At 31.9% G+C, this 24885-nt stretch overlaps 2 protein-coding genes and 1 pseudogene across 2 annotated transcripts; 1 reads left to right on the plus strand and 2 right to left on the minus strand.

Annotated features, from left to right (window-relative positions):
* Positions 1-5349: 5349 nt before the first annotated feature.
* On the plus strand, positions 5350-10246 carry LOC114174034 (Leucine-rich repeat (LRR) family protein). Its single transcript, XM_028058772.2, has 11 exons — positions 5350-5704; positions 5855-6002; positions 6165-6236; positions 6644-6715; positions 6948-7019; positions 7120-7263; positions 7356-7436; positions 7537-7608; positions 7815-7886; positions 9749-9820; positions 9898-10246. The coding sequence occupies exons 1-11, from the start codon at positions 5611-5613 to the stop codon at positions 9986-9988; spliced, it is 990 nt and encodes a 329-aa protein (XP_027914573.2). The 5' UTR covers positions 5350-5610; the 3' UTR covers positions 9989-10246.
* Positions 10247-10627: 381 nt separating this feature from the next.
* On the minus strand, positions 10628-12545 carry LOC114173191 (pentatricopeptide repeat-containing protein At2g20540 pseudogene; annotated as a pseudogene).
* A 5941-nt stretch (positions 12546-18486) lies between these two features.
* LOC114174552 (heparanase-like protein 2) lies at positions 18487-21082 on the minus strand. Its single transcript, XM_085669523.1, has 9 exons — positions 20879-21082; positions 20733-20769; positions 20294-20474; positions 20054-20208; positions 19737-19970; positions 19469-19658; positions 19244-19369; positions 18942-19041; positions 18487-18827 (listed from the first exon to the last, which is right to left on the minus strand). The coding sequence occupies exons 1-9, from the start codon at positions 21080-21082 to the stop codon at positions 18507-18509; spliced, it is 1548 nt and encodes a 515-aa protein (XP_085525649.1). The 3' UTR covers positions 18487-18506.
* Positions 21083-24885: the final 3803 nt, after the last annotated feature.

Below are 24885 nucleotides of genomic sequence, written 5' to 3' on the forward strand. Positions count from 1 at the left end.
GGCGGTCTGGAAGCCTTTTGTGTCTGGCAACTCGTGTGGAGTACCAGGCAATTTTTTTGATGAACCAGACATCGTGTTTTTCTTACTTTGGATGTGCGTGGTCTACGAGGCTTTGGGCAATATCTCAAGGGTCAAATGCTGGAGTATTCCTGGAGTTGTGGCTCAGGATGGAGGGTAATACGAGCATTCTTTGAGTTGTGGCTCGGAATAACGAGTGTTCCCGCATGTGTTCTACGAGTGGTAGCTTGTAGGCTGGCAGCAACGATATCTTGAGACTATCAATCAAAGATGTAAAACATGGATTACATGTTGGCATCCATGTGAGATGAGACCAAAGGATGGAGTTCCTTGGATTGTGTGTGTTTTGTTATATAAATTGATGCATATATTTTATTCTATTAGCTCACCCTATCTTCTTGTGTTTGGCGATGATCGTGTACATGGTACACGGGAGTAGTCGATGTTGTAGGTGGATCTAGTAAGGCATAGAGCCGGAGCGGGGCAAGTTGGGAGAGGACTTTCTCAGAGTTTTATATTTTATGAGTTTTTAAAGAATTTGTAATATTTCATATTAATACCCGTAGACATTGTAATTGAATTTTAAATTTTATGGATTTGAGTTAACGTCGGATGTAATAAAAGTTTTATATTTCCCATGTTTTGGAAAATGGAGCTTAATAAATGAGCATTTAATATTATTATCTTATTTTATTAAGTAAATTCGTAATATTCGGACGGAATGTTACATTTGGTATTAGAACAATGGTTTTCAAAAGATTTTTGGGGTCTATGGGGAGTGAGCTTATCGTGTTCCGCTTACGAGTCAGTGTGTTAATTCTTTTGTGTTAAGCCTTTTGTTTGCATAGTCATGACTTAAGTTGTGTGGTTTAATTCAGCTGAAATGTGGCGGGCACAAGCTTTGGCAAACAGAAGAAGGAGGGATAATACTGGGGCTGATGAGATTGCACATGCGATTCACAGGATGGTGGACGCGATGCAGCCTAATGCAGCACAACCCAGAGCCAGAGTCGCACCTACTCGTCCCGTGACTATGGAAGATTTCATGAGGCACATGCCAGCTAATTATTTAATAAATACGGGTAGGGGAGCCTTTATGGCATTTAATGGAGATTGTTATAATGTGGAAAAGTACTAGCTCAAGTGGTTGATAGTACTTTAATTGTGTGAGAGAACTTAGGTTCAAGTCCTATGTATGCTATTTATGTGTTATTTAATTGTTATTATTTTAATTATGTGTATGACCATGTTAGTGCAGAAGACTTTCTCAGAGTTTTATATTTTATGAGTTTTTAAAGAATTTGTAATATTTCATATTACTACCCGTAGACATTGTAATTGAGTTTTAAATTTTATGGATTTGAGTTAACGTCGGATGTAATAAAAGTTTTATATTTCCCATGTTTTGGAAAATGGAGCTTAATAAATGAGCATTTAATATTATTATCTTATTTTATTAAGTAAATTCATAATATCCGGACGGGATGTTACAAAGTCAACATTGACGAGACTTTTGCCTATAATATAATGATGAATGTTATAAGTGACAATGAGGATCAAGAACCAATAATCATTAAAGAATGTCGACAAAGAAATGATTGACCAAAATGAAAAGATGCAATAGAAGCATAATTATAGTTGTTTGTTAAATGAAAGGTTTATGGACATATACTTTGCACACCTGAGGATGTAAAACCCGTTGGGTAAAGTTAATTTTTTGTGCAAAAACAAAAATAATAATGGTGAAATTGTTAGATACAAAACATGGTTAGTTGCTCAAGGTTTTTCACAAAAAACTTGGTATTGATATGTGAAGAAACATATTCACTAGTATTTGATGCAAATCATTTCAATATTTGATTATCCTAGTTACACAATAATGTCTGCATTTACATCTAATGGATGATATTACAACCTTGTACGTTTCTCTTGATAATGATATTTGTATGAAATTTCCTGAAGGTCTTAATTTGCTCAACAAAACAATTTCTAAAGAGGATTATTCAATAAAATTAAACAAGTCACTTTATTGATTAAAACAATCAAGATGTATGTGGTATAACTATCTTAGTGAGTACTTGTTAAAAGAATGGTATAGAAAGGATCATATTTGTCCTTCTATTTATATGAAAATATTAGAAAATGAATTTGCATAATAGTTGTTTATGAAGATGACATAAATATCATTGGAAGACAATCACGAGGTAAGTTGTGAATGTGTTTGGTTAATGTCTATAATTCAACATGTGTGACAAACTTATGGTCCATCCTAAAAAAAATTGAATCAACAACCATATATGAAGACAATCATGCATTGTTCAATTGAAAGAGTGATATAGAGATATAAAAGATTCATTCATATGAAAATTTGATGGATCTATTTACAAAATCTTTTTCAAGGAGAACTTTTGGGCAATTCGTTCACAAGATTGAACTATGTCATCTTAATGATGTGAATATACATGAGGGAGAGAAATAGAATATGTGATGAACAATATTGTATTAAAGAATACAAAATGTTATACTTTTTTTTTCCTTCACTAGGTTTTTATCCTAATGAGTTTTTCCTAGTAGGTTTTAGCAAGACACATTCTCTTACCAATGGACACCCAATAATGGGGAGTGTTATGAATTAATGGTTGTTCATTGATTTGATACATCTACTCATATAATTGATATGATTGATTTGTATCCTTATGGATTACATTTTGTATCTATAAATAAGACTATTCCTATCAGTAATAAGACACACAAATATTCTTCTTTATCATCTCTTCTTCTTTTTCTTCTTCTCTCTATTATTAACTTTATTTTATAACATTTTTTATTTATAACTTATGAGTATTTTTTTGTTAAATAAAAAATTCTTAAGATTTAATTTAGATAAACGAAAATGTAATTAAGATGGACTTAATACAAATTATATAAAGTAATGGATCTTTGTACCACCATCATAATTAGAGGAAAACACTTATATTACTTTTAAATATATCTTAATTTTTAAAGTTTGTCGTGCAAAAATAAAACTTATATACTTTGAAATTTTACGAATTCAATAAAAGAAAACCGTCATAAATTTTATAAATTTTGAAGTAACCATTTTTTGATCATTAATAATTTTAATTAAATACATGACATAGGAAACTATTAAAACAAACCAATAGTACAAATTCAAACCTAAATATAAATGACAATAAATAAAATGAGTTTTCCTAAATCTAGTGGCAGATCTCGACAAAAAAATATTGGAGAAGTCAAAATAATATAATTTTGAGATCATTAGATTCAATCATTAGTATAATGCTTTAAGAGATGACTTCTTTAACTAAATTGATAATTAGTATAATGCTTCAAAATATGTGAAGAAGTAAAGTCTATCTTCTTTTCATCAATAATTTCTTTTTTATCACTTTTAAAAAATGAATTTATTCTTTTATTCTTTATCAATATTTTTTTTTGTAAATAACATTAAAAAATAATTTATCATAGTATTTTTTTTTTATAATTGAGACACATAATGATTAAAAGAAAAATATATTATAGTCAAGTCACAATTAAAATCGATTATGAAAAAACACATAATAAATTATTTATGTTTCTTCTATATTCATACAAAAAATGAATATAGAAAAAACTCATGAGATAAAAAAATAATGTTTTCATTATTGAGGCAAGAGACAAGAAAGGGATAGGATAAATGATAAATGAGAGCAAAAATAGTGAGTTTGTTTCTATTTTTTTTTCTTTAGAAATATAAAGAAAACATATGAGAGTGAGAAATGATTACAATGAGAGTGATAAATGATTACAATTTGTGAAGAACTAAAAAGATGATGAGAAGGAAAATAAAAATTATCTTAATAAATATTTGGTTTAATTACTCTTTTTTACTTATGTTTTGGTTTAAAAATGTTAAATTGGTCCTCCAGTTTTGTTTTTAGTTTCAATTTGATCCCAATTATTGAAAATTTGATACAATTTGATCTTTTACGATAAATTTCGTTAAATTTATTAAAACATATCAATGACTTTTTTATTAAAATTAAAACTCTTAATATGGATGGTTTGCTTTGTTGGTGTATTTTATGATCAATTTTTAGTCAAAAACAAAGACAAAAAAAATTAAACCTAAATATTTTTATTATATTTAATTTTATGTTTTATAATCTATTAATACTAAATGTTGTACTTTATAAAAAAATAAAAAAATACACAATTTATTTTTTATTGATTCCTAAAATATATTACCTAAAATTTAATAAATTTTAAATATATATATATATATATTATAAATTAAAAAAATTCAAAATTTTGGAGGGCCATACCCCTTCCTATTCCCATTAAAATCCGCCCCTGCCTAAATCTAAATAACAATAAATAAAATTAATGTATATAAAGTACATAAACCCGGAAGAAATTGAAAGTTACGTAAATGATGAAGAAAGACATAAGAAACATATAATTAATATCGAAATGCTATTATTTAATTATAATCTTTTTCAAAAGTTATTTCCACAACATCTATTTCACTACTTCGACAATTGTCTCTTTACTGAGCAAGGAAAAATGTGTATAATTTTATAGTTTTTTCAATTACGTTTGCAACTTATATATTGATTTATCTTCTGAAAACTTTTCTTCGATTTACCTTCTTAGAAAGAGACTTTTCCTTTTCTCATTTTAAATTCGTCCTTTTTCAAAAAAGAAAAAAATAATTAACTTGCCTTTTCTTGATTGATTATCTCTTGTTAACTCCATACTTATTTATTAACTCCCAATATTATTTTAAAATAAATAATTATTTTTAAGGATGATAAAGCAGGGACATGACTCATTTATATTTTTATTTAAATGCTACAATAAAAAATATTGTAAGAAATTATTATACAATAATATTATAATTTATTTTTTAAATAATTAAATTTTAATTATTAATTATACTAGAATAATTTTACACATAAATATAATAATTCTCTTAATTTATCAAATTAAATATATTAATTAATTAAAAATCTGGAAAATATTTATATTTCACGGTTTAACCACACATTTATTGTCCATCCAAGTCATGAAATCTTGTTCAAAGAGATTAAATTTCCTAGTTTGTTAATTTATTAATATAACTGTTATTATTAAGGTTAAGAAACTAAATTGACAAATGGCAACACACTCCTATTTTGCTATTTTAACTGTCAAAAGCCGATATTAGGCCATATTCAATCCCAATCAAACCAAACAGGCCTAAACCCAATAACAAAAAAAGTAATATAATAATTATAATAATATAATATAAATAATATAATAAAAAACAAAAAGAAAGAAAAGAACAGCATCAAAACTTCAGTGCCGACGCCAAGGAGTGTGTTGTTGTTGGATGTTCATATTCCAACATGATACCGCGTTCGCTCACTCTCAACTTCAATTGATCAATCACCAAAATCAAATTCCCACACTTTCTCTCTCCTTTGCAAAATCTGAATCAACACACACAGCAAACATCTCACTCAACCACACCAACAACACTTCAGATCTAAGTTTCCAATCCCACAACGCAAAAACAAACAAAAACCGATTTCTCAGAGCGCCCTCAAAATGACGCCCACACCCTTCACTTCATTACCCTTCGTCTTCGTTACCCTTCTGTCAATTCTCCACCTTTCGCACTGCAAGACCCTAAAGCGTGACGGTAACGTTAGCTACTTAACTCAGCCCCTTCACCCATGTCGTTTTCTCTCAACTTTTCTCCAATTCGGTTAATTGGGTTGTTGAGTTTTGCTTTTTCCTGTAATGGGTCGGAGTTGTTTATGTTTTCCTCGATATATTTTTTCTTTTGCAGTTAAGGCTTTGAACGAGATCAAGGCTTCTCTTGGGTGGAGAGTGGTGTATGCGTGGGTCGGTGATGACCCTTGTGGTGATGGGGATCTTCCTCCTTGGTCTGGTGTCACGTGTTCCACTGTCGGTGATTATCGTGTCGTTACCGAGCTGTGAGCATCATTTCTCAATTTTCACTTGATTTAGAAAGATGCAAAAAATGTCCTTTTTTTTTTGGAATTGATAAGATAAAGGTTTTTGATTTTTAAGTTCAGTTGTTGCTGACGAGATTTGAGTTTGTAAATTTGGGGTAACTGGGATTTGGTGTTTTTCAGTGAGGTATATGCGGTGTCGATTGTGGGACCTTTTCCTACTGCTGTTACCAGCTTGCTGGATCTTACACGACTGTAAGTTTTTTTTTTTTTTTTCCATTAATATATGTTTCCTTTAATTGTGATCCTTGTAACGGGTTGAGAAACATGTGGTGTTGATTAATGCCTATGGTTGTGTTGGAATTGGATCTTTGAAAGCCTGATATTGTGTTCTGTTTGTATGTTTTTCATATTTGTTTGCAGGATAGGGAGGAGTTTATTTGCTTGGTGTTTTTTGATTTGTTCCAAAATATTAAAGAAATTAATTATAAATGGTTGATTTAGATATACTGGTTGAGATAATGCATTGTTTGGCTGCAGTTCATCTGCGTTTTGTTTTGTTGCTTTTAATTACAATTACTATATGTGTATCATTGAAATGCTTCCATTTTGGTTCTCCCTTTGAAGTTCTTATGAGTTGATTCACTGTGTACTTATGGCAGTGATCTTCATAATAACAAGTTGACAGGGCCTATTCCTCCTCAAATTGGACGGTTGAAGCGTCTTAAAATACTGTATGAATTTCCTGATCCCTGTTCACTTTTGCTTTCTCTCTGCATTTTTTGTTCTGATACTTATGCTTGACGCAGTACAATGATTTATACTACATTTTTCTGTTAACAACTGTTGTTTATTTAGGAAGATTTTGCTTTTTACTGGGTTTTTAGTTAAACAGTGGTTGATCATCTAATAATCATTATTCTAAGGTGTAATATTGGTTCATTATTGACCTTTCTTTACTTCCAGAAATTTGAGATGGAACAAACTACAGGATGCAATTCCTCCAGAAATTGGTCAGCTAAAAAGTTTAACACATCTGTGAGTAACTCTTACCTTGCTATGTCTTTGGGCTTGCTTGTCCTTTTTTTACCATTTAATATATTTAGAATTGTAAGTGTAATGTCATATCATTTTGCAGGTACCTAAGCTTCAACAGTTTCAAGGGAGAAATTCCCAAGGAGCTAGCAAATCTGCCAGACCTTCGCTATCTTCATCTCCATGAAAACCGTTTAACTGGAAGAATACCACCAGAATTGGGCACTCTACAAAACCTTCGGCACTTGTAATAATCAAAGCATTTTAGTTTAATAATCTTATAGTGCAGAGTACACTATCATCGTACTTAACGTTTCCTAATACTGTTATACTTTATAGGGATGCTGGTAACAATCATTTGGTGGGTACCTTAAGGGAACTCATTCGTATTGAAGGTTGCTTTCCATCACTACGCAATCTGTAAGTTAATGCTGCTGAATTATTTTCCTCAATATGTTACCATTTGGTTTTAAATAATGTTGTCTAAATTTTAATGTTTTTTTTTCTTTTGTGGAACCAGATATCTAAACAATAATTATTTTACTGGAGGAGTACCTGCACAACTTGCTAACTTAACCAGTCTTGAAATATTGTGAGTGCTGTTTTTCATTTTATCCTTTTGTACCACTTTTCATTCGTCCTCCCTCCTTTGAGCTTGTGTGCGTGTGTGTGTGTGTGAGAGAGAGAGAGAGAGACAGGGAGGAAGAGAATAGTACTGCTTTACAATAATTTTACTCTTTTCAAGATCTATCTCTTATTCTTGGAATTTCCGTAACATTTATTGTATGTTGGAGGCAGGTACCTGTCCTACAACAAAATGGCAGGAGTTATACCATCTAGCATTGCTCATATTCCTAAATTGACATACTTGTAAGTTTGTCTATCTTGTGTTGATTGGAATCTTCATTAGAAGTGTTGTACAATGAGTAAGGACTAAATTGTTTTTAATTTTTCGTGAAACTCTTGATTTCGCATTTTGTTTCTACTTATATATCTTTTATTTTATTTTATAATATACTTATTCTTTGAATGAGGAAGGGTCCTCACCTTTTTCAGACAAATGTTAATGGAGAAGCTAGTCTTGTGTTGGAGGACCTTATTAGATTTAGTAGTTGAAATATTGTTATTTTGATTGGTGACTTTTTGGAGGTAGTGGATGATATGATTCAGAGAAAGATTAACATTATGCGTCTTCAAGAAACTAAAGGTGTTGGAGAAAAAGGTACAGAGCCAGATACTGCACGAGTTAACCTTTGGTGTACTCTAAGAAATTTGGAGGTAATGACAAAATTGGTATTAATGGGGGAAAGTGGTGGAAGTAAGAATTTGGGACTAAATTTTACCGTAAAAATTACATTGGAGACTAATAATATTATTAATTAGTGCTTATGCACCACAAGTAGGATCATAAGCACTTTTGAAAGAGAAATTTTGAAAATATTTTGGATCAAAGTTTTCCTCGAGAGGAAAAGATACTCATAGGCAGGGATTTAAATAGATATGTTGCTATTGGGGCAAGATACTTAACAAGAAGAGTTCATGGTGGTTTTGGTTTTGGAGATCTGATGAGGAGAGACAGTTTATTTTTTATCTCAGTGATGTGATTTCAAGATTAGGCAGGCTTCTTTTAGGAAATGAGAGAAACATGTAATCACTTATAGAAGTAATGGATCAAGTGATAAATCAAATGGATGAATTAAAAAGTTTTGGACCAAGTGATAAGAAATCTTGGTGGTGGAATGTAAGTGTTCGAGGAAAGAAATAAAAGAGTGTTTTAATGATTTACACGAGTCCAATAATACTAAAAATTGGGCAAGATATTGGGAACATAGAAATGAGGTAGTGAAAGTTGTGAATGAGACATTATTCAAAGCGGTTGCAGAGTTTTAGCTAATGAAGAGCACATATATAATAAGCTTGCCAGAAGTAGGGAAAAGAAATCAAGAATTTTGGACCAAGATGTATTAAAGATTAAAAGAATTTCCAAGTTACTGTTACAGATGAAGATATCAAAGAAAGATGGGATAGCTATGTTCAAAGAAAAATGGGATAGATAAGTATTTATATGTAGCATGGAAGAATTAGAAAATTAAGTGGTCGAACAAATTTGGCTTATTGTGTAGAATGAGTTTTGAGGTAAAAGAAGCCTGTAAGATGGATAATGGTAAAGTTTATTAGTTTATACAATTTGGTTGTTCACTGAGTTCAACAGCATTATCTGATCTACATAGTTAACCTCACCTACTGGGATAAAGTTATTGTTGCTGTTCTATTTGTTTACCGACAAAAGAAAAAGATTTTTGTATTGTAACCGGATACATCACAGAAAATCCAATGGTGTGGGCTATATTGAAACATCAGATCAGAGTATATAAGTCATATAGAAATTGATGTGAGCGTCTACCCTTTTTTATTTTGAGACTTATAAACCCTGTCTTTTAGGCAGAGTTCTCTAATGCAATTTAAGAACTAGAAACACATGCTTTACTTGCTTTCATTTATTAATTCTCGCTGGAAAACTATGGTCTTTAATATGCTGCTGTGAGCTTCAATACTATACACACTTGGCTCAGAATTCTAATCTTCTGTAAAAAATGAAAAATTTGAACTTTCCTTTCCTTTCCATTTTACTAGTAAGATTGATAAATATGTTTTCAAATACTTCCATGAAACTCGGTTGTCATTTTTGTGAAGTTTTTAACAATTTCAAGGTTTTTTGCTCTCTTTTTCAGGTATTTGGATCACAATCAGTTTTCAGGGAGAATTCCCGATCCCTTTTACAAGCATCTATTTTTGAAAGAAATGTGAGTTTCCCACAAAGTTGTGCAGATCACCAATTATCTTGTTCTAAGAACTGAGAATTTTTCTATGCTCATGGCAGGTATCTGGAAGGAAATGCATTCCGGCCTGGTGTCAACCCCATTGGTTTTCATAAAGTGCTTGAAGTTTCTGATTCAGACTTCCTTGCTTAATAAAAGCTCTAAATATTTATAATTTTTCAGGAACTGTACTTGTATAATTATTGAAAAAAACTTGTTCCTCTAATTACCTCAATGAAATACCCACATAGGTAATTCAATTTTGTCTAATCTGTCTTGTGGTAATAAACAGTCGTTTTTAGTTTACTATTTAAGAGCTTTCCACGTTTCCAACAAGTTGTAATATATAGTCATGAACTCTTGTTATCAGCTTCAAAATTGAAGAATGATATTACATATTTTTCAGTAAAAGAGTGTTACTATGCACGAAATGAAAATGAATCCCTGTTGGACTCTAATGAGAGCATTTGCTTCATTTTGGCATATACTCAGAAAAGGAAAGTATAGTCTGGATTAAGCTGCCTAAGCTTACAAGTATCATTATGTATTAACCTAATTGTACTGTATTTTTCTGATTGCATCATTTTAGTAAGTTATCCAAACATATTCAAAACCTTGTATTTTTTTTTAAAGAAAAACTAACCTGAAACAAACATTAAAAGAACATTTTAAAGTTTGTTTTGACAAATTTCTTATGTGAACTGTTTTTAGTAGAAATTAAAACTAAAGTCATAAGTCTAAAAATGGTTATTATATTGAATTTCAACTACTGAAGTGTAATGGATCTATAAATTTCACAAATGAATTTAGTTCTTTTTCTTTAGTCTGATGAACATTTCAGTTTCAGAATTCAACTCCAACATCCATTTTCCCTGAGTTAAACGACAAGGCCTAGAAGTTGTTGATGGAACACTAGATTTGATGTTCCATATAAGTCATACAGCTAAAGGAAATGGTCGAAATAACTTACTTTATAATCTAATGATTCTAATCTAGTAGCTGCAGATGCATTTTCTCCAAAACTGAGTGTATTTCTTTCATCATTGGATGCGTTTCTTCGCCAGCAATGAACTCACTCACTACTCCACCAATCTCCACAGAGCTACTACCTGGTACCTTGTCCACCCCCTTGTTTCTCATCATATCCCTCACCCTTCTCGCGTCACTGTGCTTCCCAGATGCTGAATATATATTAGAAAGTAAAACATAGACCCCACTATGATTCTGCAACCGTAAGAGTCTTTCAGCTGCTCGTTCGGCTAGTTGGGCTTGTCCATGGTTGCAGCATGCACTCAGAAAGGCTCTCCAAGCCAATGTCTCTTCTGAGGCATTCCCTGAGTTGCTTATTCTTCTCATCATAACCATAGCTTCTTCAAAACGCCCGGCTCTGCTTAACAAGTCAACTAGACAACTATAATGTTCACTCTTGGGCTCCATTTTGTGCACACTACACATCTTATATAGCAACTGCAAACCTTCATGTGACATTCCTGAATAACTGCAAGCAGTGAAAACAGCAATGAATGTTATGTCATCCGGCTTCATCCCAGCCTTTTCCATATCCGAAAATAGCTTGAGTGCATTTGCACCATCTCCATGCAGAGCCATGGCAGAAATCATGGCATTCCAACACACTATGTCTCTCTCCGGCATTAAATCGAACAATCTTTTAGCCAAGTCTAAATTCCCACATTTGGCATACATGTCTAACAAACTAGTACTTAAACGAATGCTCAATGGCACCGCTGCTCGATTTAAGTATCTATGAATCCAAATGCCAATATCCAAAGCCCCCAAATGAGCACAAGCAGAAAGAATGCTCACACATATAGATTCATCAGGCACCACTTCAGTCAACTGCAACAAACGAAATAAATAAAGTCCTTCCTTGAAGCAACTATTTTGCACATACCCAGAAATCATGGCACCCCAAATTCCCCTATCCTTCTCAGGTGCTTCATCAAAGAACAACCTAGCTGAATCCACATCACCCACCTTTGCATACCCCGATATCATCACACTCCAAGACACTGCACTCAGCCTAGGAATTTCATCAAACACGTACCGTGCAGCTACAACATCCCCACACACAGAATACATTGCCATCAAACTGTTACCCACAAAGATATCAAACAAAAGACCAGATTTTGAACTGTACCCATGAACCATTTGCCCCAAAGAACAACTATGAAGAGCAGCACAGGCCTTCAATACATAAGGGATGGTGTAGTTGTCTGGGTAAAGACCACTTTGCAGCATCTTGGTGAAGACATGAAGGGTGTCATAGAACTTGGCTTTGAGGAGAAAAGCTTTGATGAGAGTGTTACATATGCAAAGAGTGGGGTGGTGAATGTGTTGAAAGAGTCTGCATGCATAGATGAGGCTTCCATGATGAGGATGGGAGCAGAAAGCCAAAAGCCTGCTTAGGGCAAAGGTGTTGGTGTGAAGACCAGTGATGAATACCTGTGCATGAGCCTGCTTGAGATGCTTCATGTTCTTGCATTTCTCCAATAGTACTAAGCATCTCTTGCTGCAACTTGACATGAGATGGTGCAATTACTTCATTCACTGCATCCCAATTTCAGGGAAAACAAAAATTGGATAAAGCAATGGAACCAGAAGGATCAGGTTCCATTCTTATTTTGCAAATCATACAATGGATCAATTTCCTCTAGCCTTTATCTCTTTTCACTCTATTATCTACCATCAATCTACATATAATGATAAATGATAGTTTGTTAATCTATTTGAAAACAATATACTACTATTTAAGCAATAGTTGTTGTAAGAGAGGACATGTTCAAGAGAAATATGTTAACTTTTAGAGAGAAATTCTATTTTTAGCACATTTCACAACTAATTAAATGATACTCATGTACTTTTTATTTTTTAATTTTAATATAAAATTTACAGTTTTATATTTTAACCAAATAACACTTAAATTTTTATTTTAGTCAAAAGTAATATGTGAACTATATCTTACATTAAATAAATAATGAAAACTAAGTTAAAATTTTAAAGCATCAATTTAAAGGATATTTTATGAATATAAAATTGAAAGAGTTAATTATTAACAATGTGAATAAAAAAACATTATTATTTAGTTTTAAATTTCCTTACAAAGATATAAAACATCAAACATGGGTATTCTCTTTTCTTGCATTAGACATTTGACCTTCAATTTATCTTCTTTCTTTACAACAAATGTGTCATATCTTGAAGTCTCAATGAAGGTGTCAACATGTCCGAAATATGAGAGATCACGCTTTGTTGACTTTTATGTGAACCTTTCATTTTAATTTTTACTCGCTGGCAGTAACTACAATGTCATCAAAGGGCAAACTATGTCAAGTAATTTCTGTTTGATGGTCACTTTTCCTGCAATGTCAACGTCTTTGAAATGATTGAGCACCATATCAAGTTTCCTTTGAATAGATAATTGTCCTTGCGATTGTGAAGAGGAAACATTTGAGAAGGTCAACCTAGTCCACATTATATGAATTTCTTGCAGAGGAATCATCCCAGGGTCATATTGTGCTAATTCACAAGCACATGGAAGACCATATGTTTGTCTCAAAACACAACCACAACGACTAGTATCAAATCCTATTTTCTTAACTCTTTCTAACTTCGGAGCAAGGAGTCCTAAGGCATATCTAGATACATATCCCACCAATCTTTTATAACTCAATACCTTGTAAGAATCACTAGTCAAATTAAGACTTCTTTCGAAAGACGTCTTTATTTCGTTTTGTTGCAGGATAATGACGTTGTGAATTCCATCCCAACACGAGCATATGTCTCCCATACTACTTCGAAGAACTTTCTTTAGGCTTTAGTGAGCAGACTCAACCCTGATACAAATTTTACAATACATCACATAAACCATATATGAATAAAAACTATTGAATATGAGATACAAACATACCTGTTTGATGTTGTATTTCCTAAATGCAAAATTCTGTTTGTCTAGGCCTTCACAAAATATTTCTTACAAGAAATGATCCACGAGTCATTAAGATATTCAAAAAATAGAGGCCATGATTGACAAACAAGTTGAAGGCAATTAACACAATCGGTAAACTTACACTCATCTTCACAGTCCATTACAATTTCCCATGCTTGCAGCACAACATCTCATGCGTCAATAAAATTCACTAACATTTTGCATTTTGCCTGAACATTTTTTTGAATATGGAAACGACAAAGAAAATGATAACATTTAGGGAAGACAATGTCAATAACATTCATTAAAGTCGGATCCTTGTCAGTAACAATAACCTGGCGACCATCCTTAGATGTCATAAAGAGACATCTTAGCCTTTCAAGAGCCCAAGTGAAATTATTTTGTCTTTCACTTGATAAAAATGCAAATGTGGCTGAGAAAGTTAATCCTGTTGACATTACACCAACAATCTCAAGCAAAGGCAATCAATATTTTTTGGTTTTGTAAGTGTTGGGAATAGTCCAAGTGTGAGTCAAAAAGTCCCACATTGGATAGAAAAGACAAAGTTAAACACTATATAAGAATAAAGACCCATAACAACATTGCCTTAAGGTTTTGGTGTAAAAGTGGTGTCTAAGGTCTTATATGTGTAAGACTAATGTCATATAACCATATGGAATCACAATCTCCCAATGCCCATGCCATAACCATGCCCATGTCTATAACCATAACCTATATGAAAAAATATAACCTATCAGTGGTATCAGAGCCGATGGTTCGGAGTGACTGACCGCATAACCATAACCACCATAAAAAAGGGGTCACCGAAGTGACTGACCGCATGACCATAACCAAAAAAGGGGTCACTCATACACCTGAAGGGAAATATATCCGAAGTGACTGACCGCATGACCATAACCAAAAAAGGGGTCACTCATACACCTGAAGGGAAATATATCATATGAAAAAAGAAAAAAAAAAAACAAGGGACTCACCCTTGAGGGGAGATGTTGGGAATAGTCCAAGTGTGAGTCAAAAAGTCCCACATTGGATAGAAAAGACAAAGTTAAACACTATATAAGAATAAAGACCCATAACAACATTGCCTTAAGGTTTTGGTGTAAAAGTGGTGTCTAAGGTCTTATATGTGTAAGACTAATGTCATATAACCATATAGAACCACAATCTCTCAATAACCATGACTATAACTCATATATGAAAAAATATAACCTATCAGTAAGTACAATCCATTAAGAACACAATATTAAATGCATTTAAAAACTTCACCACATCAGGATGTGTCCAGAAAAGGTTGTTAACCACCTCAGATTCATCGACACATCTACTAAAATGGATATACTTATCACGTTCTAACATCACCATCAACTATTGTAACTCGGTCCTCGAACCTCTCAATGATCGTTTATACATGTATCTTGCACTGTATACTTGCTTCATAGTGGTCACATTACACTCATTTTTTTCTTTGAGAGTGAGAAATATATTTGCAGGTTTGACTTGACTTTTAGTCATATCAACAAACAACGAATGTTCACTTGACTTCAACCTACCTACAAATGGGTGACCAACTAGAGTATGTGACAAATCATGATTATGGTAACCATGTATTAACTTGAACACCCACCCCTCCCTTTTAGAGATGTGTTTGCCTCTCAATTTAAATGGACACTCATATTTTTTTGTGCCAGATAAACTGGGTTCCGTATCAGATTTGTATTTTCTATATTTTCCACCCCTTTAACAGCCTAATAATACATAGGTCTTCTTCAGGATTGTCCATTATATTTATCGGATCTTAGAATAATAACAACGAAACCAAGATCAAAAGTCACCCCCTAACCCACTTAATTAAATCTTCATGTGTGGGAAAAATCTAATAGGTTGTAAAGTTAGAGGTATAATCTTCCTCGCATATATCATGAACGAAATAAGAAAAGTCTGACACCAAACTAAAATTTACTTAAGAATCCATAAAACTCAAATAACTCAATTGATAATTTTCCATAATTATAATCACCTACAATTTATTAACAAAAAGTCGAAAGGAAAATATTAAATATAATAAACAAAATCAAAAATTAGTTCAAATGATAAATTAAAAAAAGATTAATGACTTGCGGATGTAAACATCCAATGTTTTCTTAATGAAAAATTTAATTACAATAACGTCAAAATATAAATTATTTACATATAGTTACATATGTATACAAAATAAACAAATAAATTCCTAAATAAACATTTATGTATATAAAATAATATAGACTGATAAACAGGATCAAAGGCCAACAATTTATTTAAAATGAAAAATTAGAAAAAAAATATTATGGTTTGCGGGTGTGAACATCTGGCTTACAAATTGAGATATGTTTTCATATTACACTAGATGTCCACATCCGGTGTTTTCTTATTATCAATTTTAAATGTAAAAAAAATTATTTACTTATAATTACATATGTATAGAAAATAAACAACTAACTTTCTAAATAAATATTTATATATCTAAAATAATATATATCAAAGGCCAAAAATTATTTAAATTTTTTTAAAAAAAATGTCATGACTTGTGGATGTGGACATTCAGCTTTCAAATTGATATTCGTTGCCAACACTACACTGGATGTCCACATCCGATGTTTTCTTATTATTAATAATGTAAAAAATAAAATGATTTACTTATAATTACATATGTATAGAAAATAAACAACTAAACTTACTAAATAAATATTTATATATCTAAAATGAGATCCCTTTCCAACACTACACCAAATGTCCACATTCGATTAGTATTTAAATACTTTTCTTAATTTTTTTTAAAAACATAATAATTAATTAAATTTAAAAATATAATAATTATTAAAATTTTATCTTAAGTAAAAAAAATTACCATTCTTGGTTTATCAAATCATTGTATCACAAAATAAAATAAAAACAAATTGATGTTTAAAAATTAATTGTACTACGGATGTCCACATCCGTTTTTGGTTCACACCGGATGTCCACATTCAGTTCAAGCAAAACACAGATGTCGACATCCGGTTGGTTTTTAAAATTTGTTTTTTTATTTTTTTAACACATTTATTAAATAATTAAAATAAATTAAGATAATAATTATTAAATCGTTTTCTTAAAAACATACAAAAAATAGAAAAAACATAAATCAAACACTAGTTTGTAGAATGCACAAGATGTCCACATGCGGATTCAGTAGATACTAGATGTCTACCTCCGATTCACAACAACTAATCTTTTTATAAAATACATATCGGATGTCTACAACTGGTACGTAAAACTAACGAATGTCAACATCTGATTTATACTAAACTATGATATTTTTAACGGAAGTCGACATCCAGTTATATAATATAAATATCAGATGTCTGACAACTGGTACTTTGATGATTATTTTAGAAACAAATAAACAGTCAACCAACAACAACGACATTTATCGGTCATTCAAAATAAGGTGCAATGAAATGTAAATAATGAAATACAAATGCAACACTAATTTGTTGGAGTTAAACAAAAAGATAGTAGAAAACCACGATATTGAAAGAGGGTACAAATCCTGAGATGTTGGAGGAGGGACCAGAAAATAAGAGGTTGGAAGAGGGACCTCAGGATACCAGGACCACGTCCAATCGCAAAATGTGTTAGAGAATAAGCGTCGTTGTGGAGAGCACAGACCACAATGGAACGAAAAAAAAAAAATTGGAGATGCAGGGTATATCAACTATTCAGAACAGAAAAAAGAAGTTTGGAGGTGCATTGTTTTCGTTAAAAACACATGTCACCATAACTTTTATTAATTAATTAGCACAACAACCTTAGATGAAGTTATAATAATAGTAAAGTATGACACTTGGAGGTACATGAGAAACCTAACCTTTGGAGGTGCAGGAGAAGTCGCTTGAAACATTACCCCGAAATCAAGTAGATTTCAACTTTAGTTTGATCATCATCAATAGTACTAGGGTGCTAATTGGATTAATTGTTACAATAATTGTTATACTTATCCATTTTTATTAATAAAAAATAGAAAAGCATTTGTACTTTAGGCATATATACATTCAAATTTTAAAAGATGCATTTGCCTAAAATAGTTCTTTATTAAAATTTATTGAAACCAACTTATTATATTTAGTATTATTAATGAATCATATAATTATTGTATTATCAATCAACCAAACCAATTGTAATATTAATTAATTTAGAATATTTTAAATCACGAATGACAACAATAACTAAATAATAATAATATCGAGTACAACAATTATTTGTTTGTTTAAACTAAGATTCTTTTCTAAGAAAATGAGATAATCTTGTCACATGATGATAAAAACCTCCCTTCTCTACTAATATATTGTGTAATAGAGCTTTACATATAATGTTATTAACCAAATTATAAAAATATTAATATATAAAACCGCATAATAATTAGATGTCGAACTAAGTAACTACGTGATCAACACAAATGATATATGATATGTTCATTTAATTAATTTTCTCTTCACATTATTTCCTTTCTTCCATTTTCTCTAGTGCAATGGAAACGAAAGAAACATAAAGAAATGGATTCTAAAACTAGGAAAGAGAAACCCTAATAGACAATGAAATTTAAAGGGACTAAGGTCATAGGAAAAACCTAAAGAAATTGACATGATTTTGGATTCTAAAACTATGAACAAGTATGTGCATGCTACTTAATTAACTACATGCTGGTGCACGGAAACTCTTGCTATGCACAAACACAATGGAATTAGGCTTCACTTTAACTGTGGAAGATGGATCAACCAGCATTGGATTCATCTCTGGGATGTGTAGAGACTGTGTGAGCTTTAATGGAGTTCCATTCAACAACACCACTTCACTCTGAATGTTGCCATCATTTGGAGTCAAATGGTACTCTTCTCTCATTGTGTCTGTCTCAGATGATCCTCTTTCTTTATCTGGGTGCATCTCATTCACCAGAGATACTCTGAAAGTTGTGGAATTGGACATGTTTATGAGCAGCACAGTGATGCCATGCTGAAAAGAATCAACCACAAGAACCAAGGTCAACCAACAACAAAATGCCATTAGTTACAGAACATAGAAACTTCTTTTTCTTTCAATTTGTTACTGTTTTCTGTCAATGATTACCCCTTTCTTTGAACAATGAGCATATGCACGCAACAATGAAGATCCTTCATGAGAAACAGAAAGCACATTTCTTCCCATAAGCCGATGCCACAAAAGTGCTCTGAACAAAACAAAGGCATGCCAGTTAGAAAGATAATATAATACACAGATACGGTGTATCTGATACGTCACATAATACACAGACATGATATGATACGTATATGATATGTAAATCATGTAAACCTAAACTTTGTCATTATATTATTGTGCATGATTAATATAAAATCTTGATGATTATGTACACACTATATATGATGAATTACCCATAATAATCTGGGTTAGGAATGAAGGTTGTGGTGTTTAGCATAGCGTAGTTTCCTCCAGCTAGTGCTTGTCTGCAATAAACCTTGTGGTCGAAGGTTGCTGTCATGCCAAGCTGGTCCAAGTACCTAGGTATACTCATCCAAAACACATTCATATCATCATGTCAATGAAAAAAACAAAGAATAAAAGAAGAAAAGAACTGAATTGGTTGAAATTAGACAGACCAAAAGCCATTAACGAAAGTATTTGACACATTTTTGCCACCACTGTTAAATGCTCCACCAGATTCCCCAACCCATGCTCCTGCCCGTGGAGTGAACACCTTCACCGATTCTGAAACATCTTTGAATGTTTGAGCAATTTTGCTTAAATAAAATGGGTCTTGAACCTTGTTAATAAGATCCTTATCATTACCTTCATTAGATTAATGGCTAGTTAGAAAACAATGAGAAAGACATGCATGTATATAGGAGAATGTATATATATAAATACCAGGACCAAGGTTGTAAATGTGGTGGGTGACTCCATCAACCACACCATGTCCAACATTATCTAAGAAGCTATCAAACCATTCTTTATCATAGAAACCTGCAGGGCCTAGCACCTTTGGCTTTGTATTGGCATTTCGGTAAAGCAAATTAACTAAACTTCTGAGTTGAGTTATGTCTTTAGCATATTGAACACTGTTTATTTTGGCAGCTACCCCACCAGAGCATAACTCATTTCCTGAATAATAAGCACCATGATATAATGAATGAATCAAAGAAAACATTAAAAGCTTCCATTGCAAAGGGTTTTATTTTAGCTACCTAATTCATATGAATCAATTTTGTATCCTTTTGAAATTGAGTACTCCATGAGACTTAAGGCATTTGTTGGGTCCCAGTCTCCTACCCAGTTTTCCTTGTCCTCTATAGAATTTTCCTTTCCATTTAGGGCATTCAACCCAAAAGTGAATTTCACTCTGCAAAACAGAAAAACAACATGTGAGATGATTACTTATAGAAACATGCATAATGACATTGAGCAAAAGGGTGTTAAATTAATACCCAGTTTTGTTAAGAAAATCATTAACTTCATCCCATCTCTTTCTGGTAAGGCATCCTTTGCTGAATCCAAAGAGACCATCACTTTGCTTTTCCATAAGGGAGCATTCCTGTTGTTCTCCAAATTGGTAAATAATCTGATCTTCAAGTGAACCTCCTAATCTGATCCGTAGTGGGTTAAAAGCTGCCAAAGTTTACAAAGAATTACAAACTACTAAGCCCGGATATGGACACGACACAGAGATACTGCTAAGTTAAAAGAAATACATGGAGATACGACTAAATTTGAAAAAGATATAAAAAAATATAAGACGCAGGACACGGTATATATATATATATATATATATATATATATATATATATATATATATATACGATTAGACGTTTTCGAGCTTCATAGATGATAAGTAATATTTGAGTTAAGAAAAAGGAACATACGTACCCTTAACGGCATTAATCAGAATGTTGTTAAACAAGTCCTGCAGAAGTTGAAAAACACAAAACATAGATTCAATGCTAAGATGATGAAAACATGCATGAATGATTCTTGATGGTAAATACTAAATATGAAAGGAAATGAATAAACACCAGATTCATAATTCCTGCTTCTCCCCAGGGACATTGATCGTAATCACACTTGTTTGATGGCCACCAATCTAAAGTTGCACAGATAAAATTTTCGTCTGTGGTAGCAATGTGTGTCGCCCCTTTCACTCTAAGATTCACATCTTCAGCTGAAGACACCGAAAATAACAAGAGCAGAACACAAAATATGCTTGTTTTCATTTTCATTGTCGACTTAGAATTGAGTTATGGAACAGAGGCACTTATTATTGAGTATGAAAGTGAAATGTTACAGAAATTTATACTGTTTGTAAGAACGTACTCTATAACTTTTTCTGTTAAGAATTTTAGATTTTTCTGTTAAGATTTATACGGTTGGTTCTGTTTCTTACTGTTTGATTGTTCGTTCTGAACAGCTTTTAAGATAAACTCAATGTCACTATTCTACTTTGATTTTCATTGCAGATTAAATCCTTCTATTTTTAAATCAAACAATAATTGTTGTTTTTTTTATGCATCAAGAATGATTCAAATTTTAGTAGTAAAAATTTAATGAAAGATGGATCAAATTTAATGGATGTAACAGAGAATGAGACTTAAGTTTAATCAAGAAAAAGAAAATAACAATAACAGAACACAACGTTCATTTTCATTGTGAACGAAGAATTGAGTTATGGAACAGAGGCACTTCCAGTGAAATGTGAGTTAGGAACAAAGTACTTAGTGTGTGATGTATAGTCAATGTACTGGTCACAATTTTACTCTGATTTTTAACATAGGTGTTGGTTCGTTATTTATTTATTTATTTTATTCGGAACAACTTTTAAAATAAAGTCAATGTACTCGTCACAATTTTACTCTGATTTTTATTACTCTTGCTATTTTCAAATTAAATCCTTCCATTTATTAAATTAAATAAATATAATCATTTCATTGTTTCTTTTCACCTAAAACCCTTGTAGAAAATAATTAAGAGATAATGAATCTGAAATAATATTACATAATTTTAAAGTTTTGTAAAAATTTAATGAAAGATGATCAAATTTAAAGAATGTAAGTGAATGAGACTTAAGTTTAATCAAGAAATATATTAGAGTTTTCTTTATTTTGATAAAATTTGATATTTTAATTTTCATCACCTTCATCATCTTCATATAAATTAAAACTACTAATAGATAACACTACAAAAAAAATTAAATAATGATTAACTTTTGTTGAAAAATGGGGTTTAAGCCTAACTCAACCTTACAAAATCAGCTTGTAAGATGAGGTTTGCACCCCACTTATATAGTATGAAATTGTCAAATTTATAGTCGATGTGGGATTTCCAATAATTTTAATGATAAAAAATAATTAGTTAGTATAATAACCAATTTAGATATCAATTTATAAACTAAAAATTATTGGTAAATAAAATAATTTCTATTTCGAATAATTGGTCTTTAAATTGGTAACTAAAATTATTTCTATTATGCATTTGTCAATAACATTAGCTACCAAAGTTTTTGCTAAACAAAAGAATTGGTTTCCAAATGGCTAATTAGAGACCAATTTTTAGACACCAATTTCTTTGGTAGCTAAAATCGTAGTAGTAAATGTTAGTGACCAATTTAGAAATCAATTCATAATAGAAACTATTTTAGTTACTAATTTATAAATCAATTATAATTTTTTAAAACTATTTTAATTAACGATAATTTAGTTTATAAATCGACATACGCATTGGTCATTATAATGAGTACTTATTTTTTGTCACTAAAATAATTATTTAAGGATTTCTCTCTCATATTCTTATTATGGGTTCACAAATTTTTTTATGGATTAAATATATCTTTGGTCCTTCAACTTTTTGTGAAAATTAGAATTAGTGTCTCTTAGAAACATTGAATCAATATAGTCCCTCATCTTTAGAAATGTTTAGATTTAGTTCTTTAAACTAAATTTTTTTTAAGTTTATTTGACATTTCAAACGATTTTTTCATCTAACATTAAAGCGAAAATATGTCAAACGGTGTAAACAAACTAAAATAGTATAATGAAATAATGAAATGTGTTTGAAACATCAAATAAACTTAATAGAATTTGGTTAAAAGAATTAAATTCACGCATTTACAAAGTTGAGAGACTAAATTGGTTAAAGATTTTCATGAGAAACTAATTCATATTTTCGATAGTTGAGGACAAAAAATATTTAATTTTTTTTATTAATCAGGTTGTTTAATCATTGCAAATATGTGCTTTTAGCTTTTGTATGCTTTAAATATTGCAAATATATAAATGTTAACCTGGATATGATTCATCGTATGATATTAAAAAAAAATTCATTAATTAAAATAATTCATTAATGTGATATTAACTTATATAAGATGCATAAGAATTTATGAAAAAGGGTAATTTTCTCTTTTATCCTACCAATATATTTAGGTTTTTTAAATATTTTAAAAAATCAATATTTAATTATTTTGTTACCTCTTCTACTTTGAAATTTTAATTCACCCTTAAATAAAATCAAGAAATTTTAACTTAATAATTTTTAAATTCTAAATACATGTGGTTAGTAACTCTTTTCTATCACATGTGCATAATAATAGAATAATCTCATTTAGTGTACATAAATTATTATATTTTATTTTACCTTTAATAATATTTTAAATTAATAATACTTAATTTACCATGAATGACAAAATAAAAAACTAAAAACTTGTAGGTGCAAGGCCTATTATTTTCTGCCCTCATATTTTAGGGTTGCCCCCAAAGTCTAATGGGCCTAAGGGTTGGTTCATAGGGTGTTCAAGATCCCTAAAGCAGCCAAACCTCTCTCACTTTTGTCTTTCTTGCAAAAACAGTGCCTCACTTCTCTCTTTTATTCCCTCACAGAACCTCTACTAGGGTTTGTCCCTTCGTCTCGTTCAAGTTAGTCCAACTCCGTTCTCCCTTCACGTAAGTTAGTTCTTGAACCATAACCTCTTTCTAAGTTATTTTTGTGGTTTATGTTGGGGCTCACTATAGTAAATCCAATCTTCCTTCTGTGCCACTGTTTCCAGCTCTTAAATATGCTCTTGGAGCTGCTGTGGTTGCGAGCTTAGGTGTCGAAGTAGCTTGCTAGCTTTTTCCAGGTAAGGGAAGTTAGAGTTCGCTTATTTACTTCGATTTTTGACTTACCTTGCCTTTGTTTCATGATTTATGGCTTGTGTGCTGTTATTGAACTGTGAAATGCCTTGTATTGTTGTTGGGATATGAAAATGTGGTTGTTGTAGGGAGAACAGTGGAGAGATATGATACTCTCCCCTAAGCGAGCCTGTCTCGCTTAGGCGAGACTTGCAGAAACAGGCTAGGTTCGTACTCGAGCTCTCGCTCAGGCGGAGAGCTCTCGTTTGAGCGAGGTGACATCTCGCTCAAGCGAGAGAGGCTCGCCTAAGTGAGAACGTGTAGGAGCCTTAGCATGTCACTGCACTTTTGGCCCAGGCGAGGGGTGGTCTCGCCTAAGTGAGCATTTGAATAACCTCCCAGGCCCTCTGTCGCGGTCTCACCTGAGCGAGAGTCTGCAACTTGAGTGAGGGTACTCCTCTCGCCTGAGCGAGGACTCTTGGCTTGAGCGAGATCCGCTGCAAGCCACACTGTTTTCCTCTTATGGTTGTTTTGATGTTTTGATTGGTTGGTTTGCTTTATTTAAAGTATGAGGCATGTGATTATGTATGAAATCTTTGAGGTTATGAGTTTGATGGATGTGTTGGCATGATCATGGCATGTAATGAGCATGAAATGGTTGGTTATAAAAGTGACATGGAATTGGTATGAGCATTAATGTGATACTAATTTATGGATTAAGTTATTGATATGGTTAGGACGTAATTCCACAACGGTGTCGTGGTGGTGCCTCATTGGTTAGGGCGTAAATCCATGAGCCTCTAGGTGAGACCTCATGGTGGTGCCTTAGTTGGTCGGGACGTAATTCCATGACCCATGTTAGTGGGAGTTCATGGTGGTGCCCCATCTATATAATTTAGTAAGGATTCAAGGTAAGGTTGCAT

The sequence above is a fragment of the Vigna unguiculata genome, chromosome 2 (assembly GCF_037176805.1).
Source record: "Vigna unguiculata cultivar grain cowpea cultivar isolate G323 ecotype 2 chromosome 2, ASM3717680v1, whole genome shotgun sequence".
Lineage (NCBI taxonomy): Eukaryota > Viridiplantae > Streptophyta > Magnoliopsida > Fabales > Fabaceae > Vigna > Vigna unguiculata.